General features: G+C 38.8%; 2 protein-coding genes across 5 annotated transcripts in view; both read right to left on the bottom strand.

Moving 5' to 3' along the window:
• Positions 1-202: 202 nt before the first annotated feature.
• Positions 203-5,792, bottom strand: LOC148104381 (actin filament-associated protein 1-like; the record flags this gene model as incomplete). Its single annotated transcript, XM_087837789.1, has 9 exons — positions 203-418; positions 498-688; positions 769-933; positions 1,660-1,789; positions 2,542-2,781; positions 3,567-3,681; positions 3,963-4,108; positions 4,611-4,822; positions 5,630-5,792. Coding segments are annotated over 9 exons (1,578 nt in total), but the record flags the coding sequence as incomplete, so codon positions are not given.
• A 6,328-nt stretch (positions 5,793-12,120) lies between these two features.
• Positions 12,121-20,907, bottom strand: part of afap1 (actin filament associated protein 1) — a 93,575-nt gene continuing 84,788 nt past the window's right edge. For all 4 annotated transcript variants that reach the window (XM_087837787.1, XM_087837785.1, XM_087837788.1 and 1 more), the window contains 5 exons: positions 20,586-20,715; positions 19,695-19,859; positions 19,424-19,614; positions 19,177-19,344; positions 12,121-14,291 (listed from right to left, as the gene is read on the bottom strand). In XM_087837787.1, coding sequence (XP_087693913.1) covers positions 14,265-14,291; positions 19,177-19,344; positions 19,424-19,614; positions 19,695-19,859; positions 20,586-20,715 — 681 coding nt within the window. In that variant the 3' untranslated portion in view covers positions 12,121-14,264. The remainder of the gene's footprint in view (positions 14,292-19,176; positions 19,345-19,423; positions 19,615-19,694; positions 19,860-20,585; positions 20,716-20,907) is intronic.

The following is a 20,907-nucleotide window of genomic DNA, read 5'->3' as shown; positions in this document are numbered from 1 at the left end:
CTCAAAAAGTATAGAAGTTATGAGCACCAAAAGTCATAGCAGGAAAGAGCAGAATTTTTTAAGATTTGAACGGTGAAAATAGCATGAAAACTGAGGGAGTAGTTAAGGTCCAAAAAACGGAAGCAACTTGAAGAATAATAATAAAGAATAAAGAGAAACAGGAACTCAATAGTGTGGATGCCCTATGAGGGCATCCACACAATTATATTCTCAGAGAAAGCCAGTCGCGTTGTGTAGCGTGACCTCTGACCTTAGCCTTCCTGAGGACATGTCCCCGGACTGCTGAGGGCTTCTGGCTGCCCTGCTGCCGGTAGAGCAGTGAGGCGCTGTTGACCGGCAGCGAGCAGGACTCGGTGTCACTGGTGTCACAGCTGGAGAATGGAGAAGACTCGTGTGTCCGTCGCAGCATTGCTGGTGACTATACAAGACAAAAATATGAAGGAAACATGAGTACACTAACGTGTCAGCACAAACTTATAAAGTAACTTCATACTCACCTGGAGGCCAGAGGAGCCAGCTTTCGGCTCGATGGTGAGGCCCAGGGTGACACCTCCGCTAAGGGCTTTCTTCAGGCTCTCTTTCACCTCAGTTAGCTCCAGCTCCAGGTTCACCCGCTCCTCCTCCTTCAGTTTGCACTGTTCTTCCAACTTCTTCAGGCGCTCTGATAGTGAAATATGTGAGCGTTTGCCTAATGTGAAAGAGAGGAGAAATATTACTTTATTAAACTCGTCTTTTAATGACAAGCACGTTTCTATCTCTCTCTCTTACCAGCCGCTGCCTCCACAGCAGCACGAAGGTCTCTCCTCTCCTTCTTCAGCTGAGTCAGGTGGTTTCTGATTTCCTGCTTCTTCTTCATCAGCTCTTCCTCCTTTGATTGCAGTCGCTTGGCATCAGCCTCCACACGGTTCTTCCCATACTTACACTGGTCCCCATCTACACAAGAAAAGTCGGGTTTCAAAAAGTTAGAAGCCAGAGACTGGGGTCATTTGCTAGCAGAGAGAGAGAGGGGGGGGATGAACTGCTTAGAAACCCATTGATCTCAGTGCCATACGCAGGAATTAATTGCCAAGCCTATGTTTCAGTGAAAAATACACTCATTGTGAATAACTGTGAAGAATCAGTCATATAAACCGCTGCTAATAGTTTCAAATTTAGCACTCTTATCTGTGGTACTCTAAACCCAACATGAAACATTTGGTGTTTGCATTCTGACATTTGGAGGAATTGCAAGCTACACTAAGTGGTTACAACCCTCCTCGTTCACACATTAGGCAAAAAATATTTTTCTGAACCACAAGGATTAACTCGACCACATTTCGCTCTCTTCCAATGAGCTAGGGTCTGTTTCTGCTATCGCGCCTCTTACCCTGGAGTTGGCAGGAGGCTCAAGGCCCACATGCGTCACATGGACTGTCTCGAGGGTAGGATAGGTTTAAAGGCTTTCAGTTATTTACTCCCCTCTACTTAAACCAACTGTAATTTAGATATCCTGCATTTTCCACATTGCTGTGGAACAGAATTTTGCTTGAAAGCAATCAGCGGTGAGAAGCCAGACACACTGTCTGCTATTCCTTACAGAGCAAGACCTGACTGGGAAAGGTGGGTGATATTTCAATTCAAGATGACTTCCTGTTGGTATCTTCAAATCTCAAAACTTACTGGAGTTGTTGCGCTTCAGAGACGCAGTCCCATTTGTGCCAATGACTCCATTCTTCTTTGGCTGGTTCTTTGGCTCTGGCTTCTGTTTTGATGCCACCCCATTGGTTGTTGCTCCCTTCTTTCCCTTTAGCTGAACAAACAGGAAGGACACAATTCAAATGACCCTTCAAATAGATGTTAGCAATGCCTATAAGCTATACACATACAAAACTGTACCAACATGCTCTTCCATAAAAAAAAAAAATAAACATTTCAAAGAAAAATGTGTAACTGTTGTTTATGCCACAGGTTTTCTACTTGGATTGCACTCAATATCACAAAGGTTACAAACACTTTTATTATTTCATTAATTTTCCTACACTGGACTACTGTAATTCAGTTATCACTTTGTTCTAAAAGTTTCACAAAAAGTCTAAGCTGATCCAGAATTATGCAGCCAGATCACTAACTGGGACTGGAAAGAGAGACTATATTTCTCCCATATTAGCTTCTTTTTATTTCTTCCTTTTAAATTCAGAATTGAATTTAAATCCTTCTCTTGCATTATCAGACATATCTAAACGACTGCACCTTATTATCCTAACAGATCACAGGAGACAGTTTCCTTTTCGGCTTCAGGAGACAGGCATCATCTCTACTTTTGTTGTTTGGTGTTCATAATGACACAGGAAGAAAATCAGCAAACAAACTCCAGTTCACACTAGTTTCATGTTGGCCTATTAAATACATAAACATAAGAGATCACTAAGTAAACAAACAGCGAAGGAGAATTAAAAACACTAAAAGTTAAGAGGAGGTTAAAACAAACCCTGAATTGTTAGACAGTTAATATGCAGAAATGCAAAAAGAAACATGAAGGTTATGCAGCAGAGTGTTAGTCACCTGAGCGGAGTCTTTAGTTTTAGAATCAGCAGACAGGAACTTAGAGGAGATTTTAGAAACAGGGGTTTTGTAGTGACAAGCAGAAGAAGATGCAGCAGTAGAAGAAGAAGCCTTGGGAGGACAGCTGGTGACTAGCTTGGGTGAGGGCATGTTCTCATAGAGCTCAGTGTTTTCATAGTGCAATTCCTCTTTCCGCTGGCGCCCCCCTGTGCTGGGAGTGGAGTACTGCATCTCTGGGTCCTTGGGTTAGACCAGGTGAGCATGCAATAAGCAGAAGATTTAAGAATAAGGAGATGCCATAAAGGGGTGGGGGGGAGGGGGGGGGGGAATAAGGAGAACAGAAAGGAAGAAGATGATAGCAGCATTACTGCAGTATGTGAAATTAAAGAGCAATTGCTTTGACTTAACAAATTTAGTTTAGCTTCCCAAAATGGAGAGTACTGCTCCACGACTGAAAACATATTTAATGTTTCCTCTTTTTAATTGTTGATGAGCTTTTATCCAAGTCCTGTAACGTTAAATCACAGGTTACTCTTTACTCCTTTATTATAGCATCTTTTATGAATAAACAATGTTATATTCTCTGTCTGCTTGTCTTTATTAGTTTTATATCATTATTATCATGCAACAGTGTAATTTTGCTCTTCTTTGGGTGCAGACAGACTCAGCCCTCAGGTTTATATGTAAATCTGTCAGGAGGTCAATGAGTGCAGAAGGTAAAAGCTGTGGTATGCAAGGGGCCCGAGCACCATTATTGCAAATAGCAAAGTACATACCATTACTTGGTCTAATTTGATTTTAGGAAAGAAAAAGATTTTTATCATGCAGGCTCACTGGAACTTCTGAAAGTGTCATAACAAAAATGACACATTTTCCAATAATATGTTAATGATATGCAAAAAATGAAAAGCAAAGAAAGAATCAGCCAAGAGTTTGTAAGCAAACTAGAGGGTGCTGAAGTGAATTATCTCACACTTTTTTCATTGCAGTACATATGCAACATCAGCAAGCAGTTGTGTCCTTACCATTCCATTTATGGGCACATCATCATAGTGTAGTGCCATACCAGTGGGGCAGGCATAGCCACTGACTGGGTTGTCCAGATATGGGTTAGGAGACACGGCACGCTTACTGGTGAAACTAAACATAAAACATCACGATTGAGGCTTAAATATACAGTGCCCTTCATATATCTTCATTACCTGCGATTTTTGTATCTCTTAGTCTACAAAATAGTACAAACTATCGTATAAAAACAGGAAAATGAAAAAAGCCAGACATACTACGTTTCAACATATGAGTCATTGTGAGCTAATGAAATAAGAAATAAAACACATTAAGCACTAATTCTTTAAGAGTTCTTTCAGGTATTAACCAGAGAGAAAAAGATTCATGTGAAATGATGTGGATGCATCTCTCACCAGAAAGACTGTTTGGCAAGCTGGATGACGTTAGCAGTGGTCTCAACATCAATGTAGTCATAGTGCAAGGTGGCTGGGTCTGTGGTAGATCCAGTCTCAGCTAGCAAAACCCCCAACCAGCGACCCATCTCCTCAGAGGAGGAGGCCTGAAGGCAAAAGTCAGAGTTACAGAATATGCAATCCCGCCAGTGTCTGTGAAGAGTTAAATGTTTAAAAAGAGAGAAGGTTTATGATTTAGTGAAGGAGGACAGTAGAAACAGGGTGAGATGGAGGCAAATGATCCCCTAAAAAGACCAGCCAAAACAAGAAGAGGATCCTTATAAACTTTAAATTCCTTATTATTATTATCTGTTTAAATGAAGATAATAATAATTGGATTGTTTAAGGATAGCGTGCAGACTATGTGAGGAAATAGAATCAAAACAAACTGGATGGCAAATGGAGGAAGTTTGTGAAGACCAACAACATTAAACACAAAAATCACTGTGGGTGGAGGAGATATGGAGCACTCGAGAGGAAGATAAAAAATAAGGAGCAATATTTTCCTGCACCAGCTTAAGTGTGATTTAGTGGTGTTTGAGGCATTTCTAATTCCCTCAACAAAGTTTTTTTTCTATGAAAATCTCTCAAGTATGTAATCAAACTCACCTCCAGTACGGCCACTTCTTGGCTGTTACGAAGGAGGCGGAAGGCAAAGGGGTGTTTGTGATCAAGGCCGGGGCTGACCTCACAGCCTCGGAGGGGCAGTGAGGCTATGTGGCTCTTCAGGTCATCCCGGTCCTTGTGAAGGAGCAGCTGGTTGTCCTTGAGGCGGCACCAGCGCTCCCTCCAGCGGTTATTAGAGAGAACATTCAGGTAGCCTGTCAGAGCAAACACAGTCAAGAGGATACCATCTGAAAGAAGCCGTTACAGTGACAATATTTTTACAGGCCTGTCTAGTTGGGAGACATTTTAGTCGTACCTATTTGAGCCTAAATGAAGGAAATAATAAGACATAAAAGGCATTTCTATTTGTTTGTCCATCACTGGTCCTTATTGCACACAATGGGGTTAGCATGGACCCTTGAGTACATGGGTACTTCAGCATCTAGCTAGTGCTACTAGCTACTCAACAAATATCAGCAAACACACAAACTGTTTCTGGGCAGTTTGTCACACATTGTGTTTGGTAGCTAAAGGTACAACTGCTATATTTCCCAGGGAGAGAAAAAATGAGAGATAACTTCACTTTGAGATGGAGAAAGATGTAAGAAAGAACACAAGACGGTGGGGTTACACTATCCTACTAATCTAAAAATGCCAAGAAACACAACAAAAACAGGATGTCCAGAAACATGCACTTCTAAATGAATTTTTAAAAAAAACTTTTAGAATCATTGTTTTATAATACATCTGAAAGCATAAGGAAATCAAAGCAACCTGTCTGAACTGTTTACTTTCAGGACCCTAACATAGCAATCTTAAGAAAAAACTTCCTAGAAGTGAGTTGCACCACTCAGCAGCCATTCTGAAACGCCTCTGGCATTACTTTGAAACATTTTCTTAATTAACCAAAATTCCAAAGATTCATTGGGACATAAATGCATTTATAGACCGGTCAATCAATCAAGATCCATATAAAAGCCATACTTCTACCATGTCAGGATTATTGCGTCTCTCTCTCTCACCACATGTAGGTACGTCTTCTTCAGCTGATGATGTCTGTTCATCTGTGGAGGGCTTCTTCTTTCCAAGTCCAATGATCTTAGTGATTTTCTTACTTGCTCCCTTCCCCACAGTGCCAGTCTTCTGCTCCGACTTTGTATTTTTCTTTCCTTTTCCTGAGAGAACATTTTGAAATTAATTCCTTTTTTACACTGAAGAGTAAATTAGTAAAAAGAACTCTAACAATCCTTGCTGAAGGACTCCTGCAAGCTATGAGGCAATCTATGATCTTGATCTCAGCACAGGAAAATACCAAGAGAGATGTTGATTCAGTTATGTTTGGATGCTTTTGTAATAATGTAAAAAAGAAGAGAAACCTTAGATTCTACTATAAACAACGCCGAGTTCCGAACGGGTTTAATCAGACCCTTGTGTTCAAAAAAAGCAATGTTGGAGAATTAAACTCATTTCAAAATCCCAACATTCCCTCTGGTCTGAGTGTTCTGATTTGAGCTGCCCTAGTTTCTATTCAAATAGCAAAAGAGAGTTGAATGACTGTGCACATTCTGCTGGAAAGAGGGCTAACGGTGAAAAAAAAGGTCATGAGAGGCTATGTCTGAGTCGCTCTGTCTGTGTAAGGAAAATAGCTTCTGCTCGACTCTCTTGCTTTGCTGATACTCTGGTCTGTGATGTATCTGAATGAGTGTAAATGAGAGTGAGAGAATATAAGAAAGACAAAAGAAAGATGTGTGTTTTAATGTGTTTGTATCTCTACACTAGAAAGGGAAAAAAAACTTGACTTTTGACCTCTCTCTACTGTCAGACATCGAAGTAAAACAGACAGTGGAGAACAAGCGGGGGAGGGAAATATAAAGCATTCCCCTTCACTTATGTCATAGCCAACGTCTGGACTGATCTAAACACACATGTGTACACAGAGATCTGTATAATCACTGAGGCTAGTTTGCACTTGCACTTGCACACACACACACCCATTAATACTTAACAGGAATCAGCACCTGGCTGCTAAAAACAATGAATAGCAGTTCAAACTGATATGATATAATGACAGCAACTCCCTGTGTTAACTTCCTCTTTGCAGTCAAAAATTCCTGATTTGGCATTTTTCCCACATTGCATTTTCCTCAATGCAAGATGACAATTACCATGGCAACTGTCTTAATTAAACAGTAAGCTGTCTGCAGTCAATTTAAGATGCAGGGTCTTTCTTGCAATAACAAAAGAATACAAAGACACAATGCAGGGCTGAGGTGGAGCGTAGACACACAGTTGTAAAAGTAATTTTAAAAAAAACTCTGATCAGGCTAATTTAATTCCAGTAAATCAGCTTTTTTTGTTACCTGCCATGGAAAGAATGTGGCTGATTAAGATTAAGAGAGTTCTTGGACTGAATAAGAGAAGGAGCAAAGGATGAGAACTACTAACTATTTTTTGGCAATTATTACAGCTGATGATGTTGCTGTGACGATACTGCATGATTAATATATGTGAATTCTGCTCCAATCAGTCAGAGAAAAACCACATCCAAAACTTCCTGAAGTCTTTAAACATGGTTTGCAATACATTTTGGTGTAACAGAAGTCACATTAATAGTCGCCAATGTTCCCTCTAAGCTGCGCACGTGCGCAATTGTGCACTGCTGGCACGGTCTTTGCGCACAGAAAATCTGCGTTGCGCACAAAAAAATCCAACCTGAATTGAAATTAAAATTAATACTTTAACAATTCTGTTTTGCAGTGTTAGTCAGTAAGTGACTGGCTGCTCCCGTATGGGATTAGAACGATCCCACCTTATACCATAGTCCAGCCAATATTGTGATTCACGTTCGTATACGCAGCCAAACAACGTCGCTGACAGGCTATGACAGTGTCCTTATGTGCCGACACCAGTAGTGATGGGATTTCCGGCTCTTTAAACAAGCACCACAATAATCATGGTGCTTGTTTTTTTATTCATAGTATAATATGTCATTAAATCACTCCAAACCTCCATCCTGTGAACAATGGTGTAAAAATAAGTCTCACTAAAAAGAGCCGGCTCTTTCGGCTCTGAACCGGCTCTTCAGGTTGTTTTGTTGCTTTAATTATTTAATCATTAACAATAATATAAAATTATGCAGAAAAGGAATTACTAATGTAAAAAAAAGTGGTTTTATTTATATATGTTTATATATGGCCCCTAGAGACAAAGCACGTACACACTCTAAAGCATATACAAACTCCAAAACACATTTCTAGCGTTTACTGAACTTCCAAAACAGAGCTACCCAGATCACTTAAATTACACAATTGAAAGCATGTGTGTATTGTTTGTGTATTTATAGACAAGCACTCATATTTATTCAAATAATTAAAAAAAAAATTAATTTACCTGTTACTACCACACACCAAATCCGGTTGTTGATACTTCCTGGCTTGTGTAGCCACTAGGTAACAAAAGCTCTTCAAATTCATGCCAACTAATATTTTTACGTCCAGTAGGTGTCCTACTAGAGCAAATGAAGCTTCAAGACACTTTGCGCTGGGGTGAACCAATTGGATGAAAAGCTTCAGTGCTTCATGAAGCTTCATCTGCCCATCACTACTACCAGGGGACCTAGAAGGGAGAAATACATCGCCCACGGAGGATGCCGAAGCACGCTCCAATAGACGCACACACACAGTACTCTCAAGGTAAGCACTCTTTCGCACACACACACAACAAGTGGAGATCAACGATCACCGGTGTCACGTCTGCACAGCTGTTTTATACGTAAGCTGTGGGGCGTAGCCGGGCATGCCAGAGTGTCTTAAAGAAATATCCACACGCCACGACCAAGGGGGGGGTCGTACCCCGTACACATGGAATATGTAACGGTGTGGAGAGATAGTCTCGATATGCTAGAGAACTGTCACTATACAGAGATGTGCTTCTGAATGTGGATGATGTGTCTTCTGATTTTGTAATTAAAGTTATGCTTGTGTTAAGTGATGTAAACAACCAATCGATCTACACTCTTCAGACGTCAAAATTGATCATTCGATTTTTTATGACACAGTAATGGTAAGTGTTCCCACCTACTACTCTTTGTAACTTAACGTGATTCTTCCATTTTCGTGTTTTGGACATGATTTTGGAGTCCATCTTCGCAGTAGCGATTGACTGCAAAAAAAACCCTACCGGAAATGTACAACTCTACATCTGGTCTTAAAACAGGAAGTTAGCATTTTCTTGTCAGGGTCTATTGTGTCAGAGAAAATCTCATGTCCTCTTCATGCAGCTGAGTACATTCAGTTTTTAAAACCGAAGCTCTGCAGGTCTGAGATCAGTGGCTTTCTGAACCACTAAATTGTGGTACTGTTAATGCTGATATATAGTGACACCAGTTAAATGGATGATACCTTTGACTTTTTGTCTTTAACTTTATCAATTAAACAGCTGAAGCTTTCACTGACAGCACATGTGATACTTTAACTTTTGTACTGTTTTCATCAGTTAATTTTAACATGTGAAAATGTTGGATGATCGGTCTGCTGTCACTGGGTGGAGCTGAGGTCTGAATCTGAGGGCAGCTCCTGCATTCACAAAGGGAACAGAACCATCACAAACTGAAATATAAAGTTTATCCCTCAAATCTGAAATAAAGCTGATCCTCCCTGTCCTCACACACTCACATTTTTTTTAGTTCTACATTTCTGCTGACATATGAGCTGTTTATTTACAATGTGCAAAACCTTATATACTATATTTACCTTTGACCTGTTGGTGCTTTTTGCATGATGAACTGCAAAGATGAGATGATGGAGCAGGTTTCAGGCCCGGTTCAGTCTTCTGCTGCATAGTAGACAGCAACATGCAGAGGTATTATAACTGGTGTTTGAGCTGCTGCTTGAGAATTGGACAACAAATATTAACGCTTTCAATTATTTTTCTCAAAGGATGTAAGCTGTAAGCACTACCGGACATCTAACGCTGTGAACAATACCTCATTAAGATTAATTCAGACTGTTTTTTTAACTGAAACTAATTCAGTAAAATAAATACACAGAGTCAGTACTAAAAGTTAATCAGTGGAAAAATTAAACAAATTTTAACTTAAGCTGCCAAATGGCCATAGCCAAATGGCCATAAATAGCAAAAGCTATTTATGTACTGGTCCTTAGGGACTAGCAAAGCGCTATACAAATACAGGCCATTTACCATTTAATCGATAGTGAATGAGTTATGAGGTGCTACTGCAGTGCAACCTTTTTTAAACTTTGGTGTTACTGTCTTTACAGATGTGGCAAGAGACAGAAAACGTGCTGCTGTTTGCACATATTTAATAATCAGCTCTGCACAGGAGCTGTAGAGTCCAGCCTGTTGCTCTTACAGTATAATACTCATAATAAACGTACAGTAATGGTTTTTCTCAGGATAAATTAATTAACCTGCACAGATGAGCTAAACGAACTTTACAAAATTAGTTATTTTTTATTTTAGTCTGACGCCAGTACTGCAGCCAGACACAAGGGGGCAGTAGAGACATTTTGGCTTCATTTCTGGGGAGTTATCTGACTCATGTGAAAAGAGACTTTTTAATATATTTAAGATGACAATAAACGAAGCAGCTATAACTCCTCCAGACAGTTACATTGAATTCTGTGCTTGAATAATGAATTGTACAATACATGATGCATTTCTAAGTTCATTTACGATTTCATGTTTTAAAATTATTTTATTTATTCAAACATTCAAACAACACTAAAGTAACTTATTATTTAACAAGTTAATTTAAAATAAACAAAACGTTTTAAATGAAAATTTTAAACCTTATTATTACTATTAATAAATACTTCAAATCACAAAAAATTAAATTCTCAATATAAACCGCATTTGAAAAACTATTTTCGAATTCTAAATTAAAACACAGATTTTCAAAATCATTTTTAAAACACAATTTAAATGGATAAAAAAAAAAAAGATTTATTTCTGACATTTAAAATGGCGATTTGTGCCTCTCATTTGAAAATCCATTTCCCTTTCCTGTAAACTCGCGGATTAGCTTTTCAGATTAGCCTGCCTGGATTTTTCTACACAGCTGTGCACTGCCAAAAAGCGTGTGTGCTTGAACAAAGGCCATTCAGCTGCGGGCTTTACACTCTTGCCCGACATGGATATATGAAGAATGAAGGAGCTCTCCAGGGAAACGTAGTGCGCCTGTGGACTCAGCTTGACCACCTGTTGAAGGTAGTTTGATACCATGGCTAATTCTAGCATCACCGCATGTAGCCCTGCTGTTCTAAGAAAATATTACCCAGCTGAACTAGCTAGCATTATCTCCAGTCTTAGCAGAGGACAGTGACACTATTATTTTAACCGGCAAAAGTTGATTCTATTCATCTTATGTACCTTTTTTGGATGAGTGACAAAATGTTTCTCCCACTAAAAAAGATAAGACTTGATGAACAGAATCAACTTTTTAAGATTTCCTTACCTGGATGATTGAGCATACATCAAGACACTATTGATTTAAGTCCATAAGTGTGCGCAAACATTTCTTGCCTCTTGATTTAAATTTCTGAATCATAAAAGTGAATGCATTTAAAGCAGGAACTGCACACCTAGCCATCAAAAGGTTGGTGAACTTAGGGTACTCATCCTACTGTAGGGTCCTGTTAAAAAAAATCACACAAGCATCACATCACCTCTGGTTATATTTTGTAAATTACAATCATAAACTATACATTCCAGTCATCCACTAATCAGTATTTTTTTGAGTAAATGGATGTCACTGATAAATCAGTAAACATCCATCACTACGTTCTCACTATTAAAAAGTACAATTATTTTCTAAATAGATTCATTATTCTCAGTCAGCTACACACAAACCAAGCTATCTAAATCTTGCTGGGTTTGATGGCTTGATAGAATTAATCAAAAAACAAAAATTGGAAGAAAAAAAAAACTTCCATTTTTGCAAAATATACATTGAGAAAATTTCTGCTTTTGTCTGTGTCAACAAAATTAAAATAATTGTGAACGTACACTGACCATCAAAGAACAACATAAAAGCTTCTTCTGACATGAGAATTGTAGAACAGTGAAATCTACTACATCCTGATGAAGCTCTATAGACTAGCTCTACCATACACATGACTAAAGTGAAACTCGACTGACAAATTTAAAGAAAATTTCCAACTCTGACTCTGTCACTAGAAAATTTCAAACCTCTTACACTTTTAATGCTAGGAATGATGATGGATTCTGAGTATTGGATGTGCATAACCTGTAGAACACTGGAAGGAACACTTCCAGAAATCAATGTCTATGAAAAGTTTGTATCTAGATCTATCTACAAATTCAGGTTAAAGCTCTAACATTTAAAGAAGAAGCCAGATGTGAATAGGTCTGGAAACACTGCCATTTGCCCTGGGCCAAAGCTCATTTAAAACGATTGGAAAACTGTTCTGTGGTCAATACATTGCTCTGCTTTTGAAAAGAACCAACAATAAGGCACAAAGTCCAAGACCGGTTTGTTCGGAGGTTTATTAATTTATGTACAAGTGTGCCTGTCCCCGAGTTGGAGACTGTCTGTGATATAAAACAAGAGAAAATGTATATGGTGCAAAAGAAAAAAGAAAAAAAATTCAAAGCCCTCCTGCCCTTCTACAGTACTACATTTACCAAGCTATGTACAGCAGGTTCACATTTACTGACATCAGACATCCTTTTTTGTTGCAGGTCAACACTTGCTGACCACCATCTCTTGTCCCATCTTTAAGCTAACATGCTTGTAAAACCTTAGGGATATCATTCAGGCAGGAGACAGGAAATATTTACATCACCACGAACCAGTGAGTGTCTGTGTGTTCAATGAGTTCCAAACTGAGTGCATGCTTTCACTACATCTGTCAACACTCCCCATAAAGTAAATTAGCCTTATATACATAGTAGCAAAGCTTAGGCAGTGAAACATCGTCCAAAAACAACAACAACAACACAAAAGAAACACCATTATCAGTGTGACACTGATGAATGTATGTGTGTTTAACAGTGTGGAAATCAAACTCACAGTCTTTGATTGAGCAGAACACACAGCAGTGTGAGTTTACAAGTGCCCCCCTTTTAGTCAGTGTAATGTTGAAGGATTTGCAATGTGCCATGAAGACATCTCTGAGCAACACAAGCACACACACACAGAAAGAAGCGCAAGTTCTCCATTAACAATACAACTATTACAAAGCATGGATGATGATGCTCTTAGTGAGGCCTTAATTAGAAACATTTTAATAAACATATAGGCTGTATAATATGTATTTTATTTGGGTCTGTCACCAGTATGGCCTTTCTTGATAAACTGGTCTGATTTGTCATATTTTCAATTTTAACTTTCACCAGTGAGTGAGAGTATGGACTGCAGGCAGGTACTCTTAAAAAATGTCACCTGACTATATGTTGTTCCTAAACTTGTTTACATCATTAATGGTGCCTTCACAGAATGAGCGAGCTTCCCATGCCATGCGCACTAATTTCACTTTGTTATAGCCAACCATGTTACTATCTAATCTAACTGTAAGGCATCCTGTTGTTCTTTAAGCGTTACACCTTTCCTGTCTTTTCTGCCCCGCCTACTCTTTATATTAACAATGTTCACATATTTCACCACATATTAAAAAAAATTCTTATATGTGAAATCGAATATGTAAATTTAACAGGTTATATTTATATTTGACTCAGCATCTAATCTACTTTCAGTTAGTTGGTCAGCTTTCTGTTCATAAACTTCTCTAAACTGGCAGAAAAAGACATCCTTTTGGAAGTTGTCCAGACCACACATGTCTGTATTCAGTCATGGTTGTTTTAATGCAAAAAGAAAAGCTGAAACAAACAGAATAAACAAGGAACTTACCAAACCAACACAAACTTACCATCGGATTACCCATAGCAATAAAGTCACAGATATAAAATATTGACATTCATATTAAAACACGCTTCAAGTGTGATTCATCATGATCTGTGTGTGAAAAGGTCTTTAGCTTTTCAAACACTTAACACAATTAACAAAATCTTCTGCTAGCCATGAGTCGGTGTTTCTGACAGTTGGGACAATTGTATTTGTACTTCTTCAAACATCAATGAGAGAGGAGCTACATTGTTGCCAGGCTGGTGTGTGTTACAATTATTGTTACTACAACAGAGGCATCATGACTGATGACCAATTATGTTGTGGGAAAAGGGAGAGTGAGCAGAGCCACAAACTCTACGAAAATACTTTAAATACGTCAACATAAATAAACACAGGGAAGCTAGTATTTCCTTTAACATTTACAAATAAATACTTGGTTTTGACCTTGGACCTTTTTAACTTCAAATGGCTGGAACACATTTTGAGAGGAAAAATAAAGACAGGTGTTTGCTTGAAAAGATGTCAAAGCGGAAAACACAAGTTGCACAAGCAAGTACACTGAACATGCTCAATAGTATAAAAGTTTATGTTGTGGTACTTACAGTATACTCAAACTAGGCATGTGTTTTAGTACATGTGAATGCTATGCATGTATCCTCCTCAGCACACCTTCTGACGGCATTTTGTTTTTTTGTTTTTTAAATAAATATATACACAATTTCAAAAAAAGAGATTGGAGGAAGACGGATGCAAGGGTGTATGTGATGGGTTTATGTGCCGGTCTTCTGTTCCCATTCCTGCAAACAAACACAAAGACTTGGTTTGCATACTTGTACACAGATTGCAAGTATTTGCATTTGCTGGGATTCTCTCATTTGTTTACTACCTCAATGCATTTTTCATTGCTAGTCAGTACCAAATCAAATGAGCAGCTACATCACACTTATGTACGTGTTTGTGGAGTACCTAAACTCACTCGCTTGTAGTTCACTGAAGCATGCAGTGAAATACAAACTTTATTAACCATCTTTATTAGCCTCACTGGTTATCTAGTTGGTGGAACTCCTCTGTGGACCTTGACACACACACACACAGCTGTTCTCTGCACTGCAGGAATCCTGAACCATAACGCTGCTGACCCGATCATTCTTATGCAAGTTGTTATGAGCTAACTCACACTGTTTCCACTGCTACCACACAAGTTCAAGACAAATGTAATTAAAATTACATATATTACATATGACTAAAAGAATGGGGATACTAACGTTACATTCATATTTAAATATGTTGATATTTTAGGAGTGACAAAACCATCTTAAGCCGAGGAATGCATCTTTTAGATGTATCAGAGCCTTTCAGAAGGTTCCAAGAAGTTGATTGCTTAAAATACTCAGCCTACTGTTTTATAAGAGCCACATCACACAAAACAGGGAAGTCAAAGAGAACTAGAAAAATTTGCATTTCCTGCGAAAATGCTGTGTGGATGCCTTAACACTGAAGATGTCTGCTGAAAAAAGCTGAAAAAGTAGAAAAGTTGCAAATAGTTGTATGGCGGTGAAGAACTGAAAATTCTGCTGAAAACAGGTGAAGAAGCAGAAATTTTTTGCTTAAAAGTGGTGAAAAGCCAAAATTTCTACTGAAAGGGGTAAAGACGGAGAATTTTTTGCTGAAAAGTGGTGAAAAAAAACATTGCCCTGAGTAGGATTCGAAACTGGCTCTTTTAGTCTCAAGGTGGCTATTCAGCTCACTGAGCCAAAGTCATTTTCACAAAGAAGAGGTGGAGAGACTGACAATTCTGATGAAATGAGAAGAAGCTGCTGAGAATTGTGCTGATAGGAGGTGAAAAGGCTGAAAACGTTGCAGAAAAGAGGTGAATCTGAAGAATTTCTGCTGAAAAGAGGTAAAGAAGCAGAAAGTTGCGCTGAAAAGAGATGAATCAGCAGACTTTCTGCTGAAAAGAGTTTTTTCTGAAAACAGCTGAGATTTGGGTTGAAAAGAGGTGAAAATTCTGAAAATTCTGCTGAAAAGAGGTTTTTGCTGAAAACAGCTGAAAAAGCTGGGATTTGTGCTGAAAAGTGGTGAAAAAATTTAAAATTCTGCTGAAAAGAGTTCAATTAGCAGAATTTCTGCTGAAAAGAGTTCAATCAGCAGAATTCTGTTGAAAAGAGGTTTTTGCTGAAAACAGCTGAAAAAGCTGGGATTTGTGCTGAAAAGTGGTGAAAAAATTTAAAATTCTGCTGAAAAGAGGTTTTTGCTGAAAACAGCTGAAAAAGCTGGGATTTGTGCTGAAAAGTGGTGAAAAAATTTAAAATTCTGCTGAAAAGAGTTCAATCAGCAGAATTTCTGCTGAAAAGAGTTCAATCAGCAGAATTTCTGCTGAAAAGAGTTCAATCAGCAGAATTCTGCTGAAAAGAGGTTTTTGCTGAAAACAGCTGAAAAAGCTGGGATTTGTGCTGAAAAGTGGTGAAAAAATGTAAAATTCTGCTGAAAAGAGTTCAATCAGCAGAATTCTGCTGAAAAGAGGTTTTTGGTGAAAACAGCTGAAAAAGCTGGGATTTGTGCTGAAAAGTGGTGAAAAAATGTAAAATTCTGCTGAAAAGAGTTCAATCAGCAGAATTTCTGCTGAAAAGAGGTGAATGAGCAGAATTCTGCTGAAAAGAGGTTTTTGCTGAAAATAGCTGAAAAAGCTGGGATTTGTGCTGAAAAGTGGTGAAAAAATTTAAAATTCTGCTGAAAAGAGGTTTTTGCTGAAAACAGCTGAAAAAGCTGGGATTTGTGCTGAAAAGTGGTGAAAAAATTTAAAATTCTGCTGAAAAGAGTTCAATCAGCAGAATTTCTGCTGAAAAGAGTTCAATCAGCAGAATTCTGCTGAAAAGAGGTTTTTGGTGAAAACAGCTGAAAAAGCTGGGATTTGTGCTGAAAAGTGGTGAAAAAATGTAAAATTCTGCTGAAAAGAGTTCAATCAGCAGAATTTCTGCTGAAAAGAGGTGAATGAGCAGAATTCTGCTGAAAAGAGGTTTTTGCTGAAAATAGCTGAAAAAGCTGGGATTTGTGCTGAAAAGCGGTGAAAAAATTTAAAATTCTGCTGAAAAGAGGTTTTTGCTGAAAACAGCTGAAAAAGCTGGGATTTGTGCTGAAAAGTGGTGAAAAAATTTAAAATTCTGCTGAAAAGAGTTCAATTAGCAGAATTTCTGCTGAAAAGAGTTCAATCAGCAGAATTCTGCTGAAAAGAGGTTTTTGGTGAAAACAGCTGAAAAAGCTGGGATTTCTGCTGAAAAGTGGTGAAAAAATTTAAAATTCTGCTGAAAAGAGTTCAATCAGCAGAATTTCTGCTGAAAAGAGGTGAATGAGCAGAATTCTGCTGAAAAGAGGTTTTTGCTGAAAATAGCTGAAAAAGCTGGGATTTGTGCTGAAAAGCGGTGAAAAAATTTAAAATTCTGCTGAAAAGAGGTTTTTGCTGAAAACAGCTGAAAAAGCTGGGATTTGTGCTGAAAAGTGGTGAAAAAATTTAAAATTCTGCTGAAAAGAGTTCAATCAGCAGAATTTCTGCTGAAAAGAGTTCAATCAGCAGAATTCTGCTGAAAAGAGGTTTTTGGTGAAAACAGCTGAAAAAGCTGGGATTTGTGCTGAAAAGTGGTGAAAAAATGTAAAATTCTGCTGAAAAGAGTTCAATCAGCAGAATTTCTGCTGAAAAGAGGTGAATGAGCAGAATTCTGCTGAAAAGAGGTTTTTGCTGAAAATAGCTGAAAAAGCTGGGATTTGTGCTGAAAAGCGGTGAAAAAATTTAAAATTCTGCTGAAAAGAGGTTTTTGCTGAAAACAGCTGAAAAAGCTGGGATTTGTGCTGAAAAGTGGTGAAAAAATTTAAAATTCTGCTGAAAAGAGTTCAATTAGCAGAATTTCTGCTGAAAAGAGTTCAATCAGCAGAATTCTGTTGAAAAGAGGTTTTTGCTGAAAACAGCTGAAAAAGCTGGGATTTCTGCTGAAAAGTGGTGAAAAAATTTAAAATTCTGCTGAAAAGAGGTTTTTGCTGAAAACAGCTGAAAAAGCTGGGATTTGTGCTGAAAAGTGGTGAAAAAATTTAAAATTCTGCTGAAAAGAGTTCAATTAGCAGAATTTCTGCTGAAAAGAGTTCAATCAGCAGAATTCTGCTGAAAAGAGGTTTTTGGTGAAAACAGCTGAAAAAGCTGGGATTTGTGCTGAAAAGTGGTGAAAAAATTTAAAATTCTACTGAAAAGAGTTCAATTAGCAGAATTTCTGCTGAAAAGAGTTCAATCAGCAGAATTCTGCTGAAGAGGTTTTTGCTGAAAACAGCTGAAAAAGCTGGGATTTGTGCTGAAAAGTGGTGAAAAAATTTAAAATTCTGCTGAAAAGAGTTCAATCAGCAGAATTCTGCTGAAAAGAGTTCAATCAGCAGAATTCTGCTGAAAAGAGTTCAATCAGCAGAATTCTGCTGAAAAGAGTTCAATCAGCAGAATTCTGCTGAAAAGAGTTCAATCAGCAGAATTCTGCTGAAAAGAGTTCAATCAGCAGAATTTCTGCTGACAAGAGGTGAATGAGCAGAATTCTGCTGACAAGAGGTTTTTGGTGAAAACAGCTGAAAAAGCTGGGATTTGTGCTGAAAAGTGGTGAAAAAATTTAAAATTCTACTGAAAAGAGTTCAATTAGCAGAATTTCTGCTGAAAAGAGTTCAATCAGCAGAATTCTGCTGAAGAGGTTTTTGCTGAAAACAGCTGAAAAAGCTGGGATTTGTGCTGAAAAGTGGTGAAAAAATTTAAAATTCTGCTGAAAAGAGTTCAATCAGCAGAATTCTGCTGAAAAGAGTTCAATCAGCAGAATTCTGCTGAAAAGAGTTCAATCAGCAGAATTCTGCTGAAAAGAGTTCAATCAGCAGAATTTCCGCTGACAAGAGTTCAATCAGCAGAATTCTGCTGACAAGAGGTTTTTGCTGAAAACAGCTGAAAAAGCTGGGATTTGTGCGTAAAAGTGGTGAAAAAATTTAAAATTCTGCTGAAAAGAGTTGAATCAGCAGAATTTCCGCTGAAAAGAGTTCAATGAGCAGAATTTCTGCTGAAAAGAGTTAAAACAGTTTAACTGTTAACTGAAAGAAATGTTGCCATAAGCGGGATTTGAACCCGGGCCTCCCAGTCTGAGAACGGATGCTCATCTCACTGAGCTAAAACACAGGTCAACCCGGCAAGGAAAATCAGTGAGGCCACTGATAATGTGGCAGAAAAGGGCAAAAAATATTGCAAAAAAAATTCAATATCTCAAAAACTATAGAAGTTATGAGCACCAAAAGTCATAGCCGGCATTAGCAGAAAGAGCAGAATTTTTTAAGATTTGAACGGTGCAAATAGCACAAAAACTGAGGGAGTAGTTAGGCGCCAAAAAGTGTACGGAAGCAACCAGAATAATAAAGTAGGATAATAAAGAATAAAGAGAAACAGGAACTCAATGGTGTGGATGCCCTATGAGGGCATCCACACAATAAAACCAGATTTCAAAAACAAAGGACCCTGTCCACACCAAACAATGGATCAAACAATGTGCTTCCAAAAAGGTCCCAGCATAGTTTAAAGTTTTGCAAAAGACAGAGCTAGTCAGAGATGTAAAGTTAAAGGCACATTATATTCTCAGAGAAAGACTGGTGCCAGTCGCGTTGTGTAGCGTGACCTCTGACCTTAGCCTTCCTGAGGACATGTCCCCGGACTGCTGAGGGCTTCTGGCTGCCCTGCTGCCGATAGAGCAGTGAGGCGCTGTTGACCGGCAGCGAGCAGGACTCGGTGTCACTGGTGTCACAGCTGGAGAATGGAGAAGACTCGTGTGTCCGTCGCAGCATTGCTGGTGACTATACAAGACAAAAATATGAAGGAAACATGAGTACACTAACGTGTCAGCACAAACTTATAAAGTAACTTCATACTCACCTGGAGGCCAGAGGAGCCAGCTTTCGGCTCGATGGTGAGGCCCAGGGTGACACCTCCGCTAAGGGCTTTCTTCAGGCTCTCTTTCACCTCAGTTAGCTCCAGCTCCAGGTTCACCCGCTCCTCCTCCTTCAGTTTGCACTGTTCTTCCAACTTCTTCAGGCGCTCTGATAGTGAAATATGTGAGCGTTTGCCTAATGTGAAAGAGAGGAGAAATATTACTTTATTAAACTCGTCTTTTAATGACAAGCACGTTTCTATCTCTCTCTCTTACCAGCCGCTGCCTCCACAGCAGCACGAAGGTCTCTCCTCTCCTTCTTCAGCTGAGTCAGGTGGTTTCTGATTTCCTGCTTCTTCTTCATCAGCTCTTCCTCCTTTGATTGCAGTCGCTTGGCATCAGCCTCCACACGGTTCTTCCCATACTTACACTGGTCCCCATCTACACAAGAAAAGTCGGGTTTCAAAAAGTTAGAAGCCAGAGACTGGGGTCATTTGCTAGCAGAGAGAGAGAGGGGGGGGATGAACTGCTTAGAAACCCATTGATCTCAGTGCCATACGCAGGAATTAATTGCCAAGCCTATGTTTCAGTGAAAAATACACTCAATGTGAATAACTATGAAGAATCAGTCATATAAACCGCTGCTAATAGTTTCAAATTTAGCACTCTTATCTGTGGTACTCTAAACCCAACATGAAACATTTGGTGTTTCCATTCTGACATTTGGAGGAATTGCAAGCTACACTAAGTGGTTACAACCCTCCTCGTTCACACATTAGGCAAAAAATATTTTTCTGAACCACAAGGATTAACTCGACCACATTTCGCTCTCTTCCAATGAGCTAGGGTCTGTTTCTGCTATCGCGCCTCTTACCCTGGAGTTGGCAGGAGGCTCAAGGCCCACATGCGTCACATGGACTATCTTGAGGGTAGGATAGGTTTAAAGGCTTTCAGTTATTTACTCCCCTCTACTTAAACCAACTGTAATTTAGATATCCTGCATTTTCCACATTGCTGTGGAACAGAATTTTGCTTGAAAGCAATCAGCGGTGAGAAGCCAGACACACTGTCTGCTATTCCTTACAGAGCAAGACCTGACTGGGAAAGGTGGGTGATATTTCAATTCAAGATGACTTCCTGTTGGTATCTTCAAATCTCAAAACTTACTGGAGTTGTTGCGCTTCAGAGACGCAGTCCCATTTGTGGCAATGACTCCATTCTTCTTTGGCTGGTTCTTTGGCTCTGGCTTCTGTTTTGATGCCACCCCATTGGTTGTTGCTCCCTTCTTTCCCTTTAGCTGAACAAACAGGAAAGACACAATTCAAATGACCCTTCAAATAGATGTTAGCAATGCCTATAAGCTATACACATACAAAACTGTACCAACATGCTCTTCCATAAAAAAAAAAAATAAACATTTCAAAGAAAAATGTGTAACTGTTGTTTATGCCACAGGTTTTCTACTTGGATTGCACTCAATATCACAAAA

Source organism: Neolamprologus brichardi, chromosome 3 (assembly GCF_056152115.1).
Source record: "Neolamprologus brichardi isolate AB-2024 chromosome 3, ASM5615211v1, whole genome shotgun sequence".
Classification (NCBI taxonomy): Eukaryota; Metazoa; Chordata; class Actinopteri; order Cichliformes; family Cichlidae; genus Neolamprologus; species Neolamprologus brichardi.
This window is presented reverse-complemented; position numbering and strand designations above follow the sequence as displayed.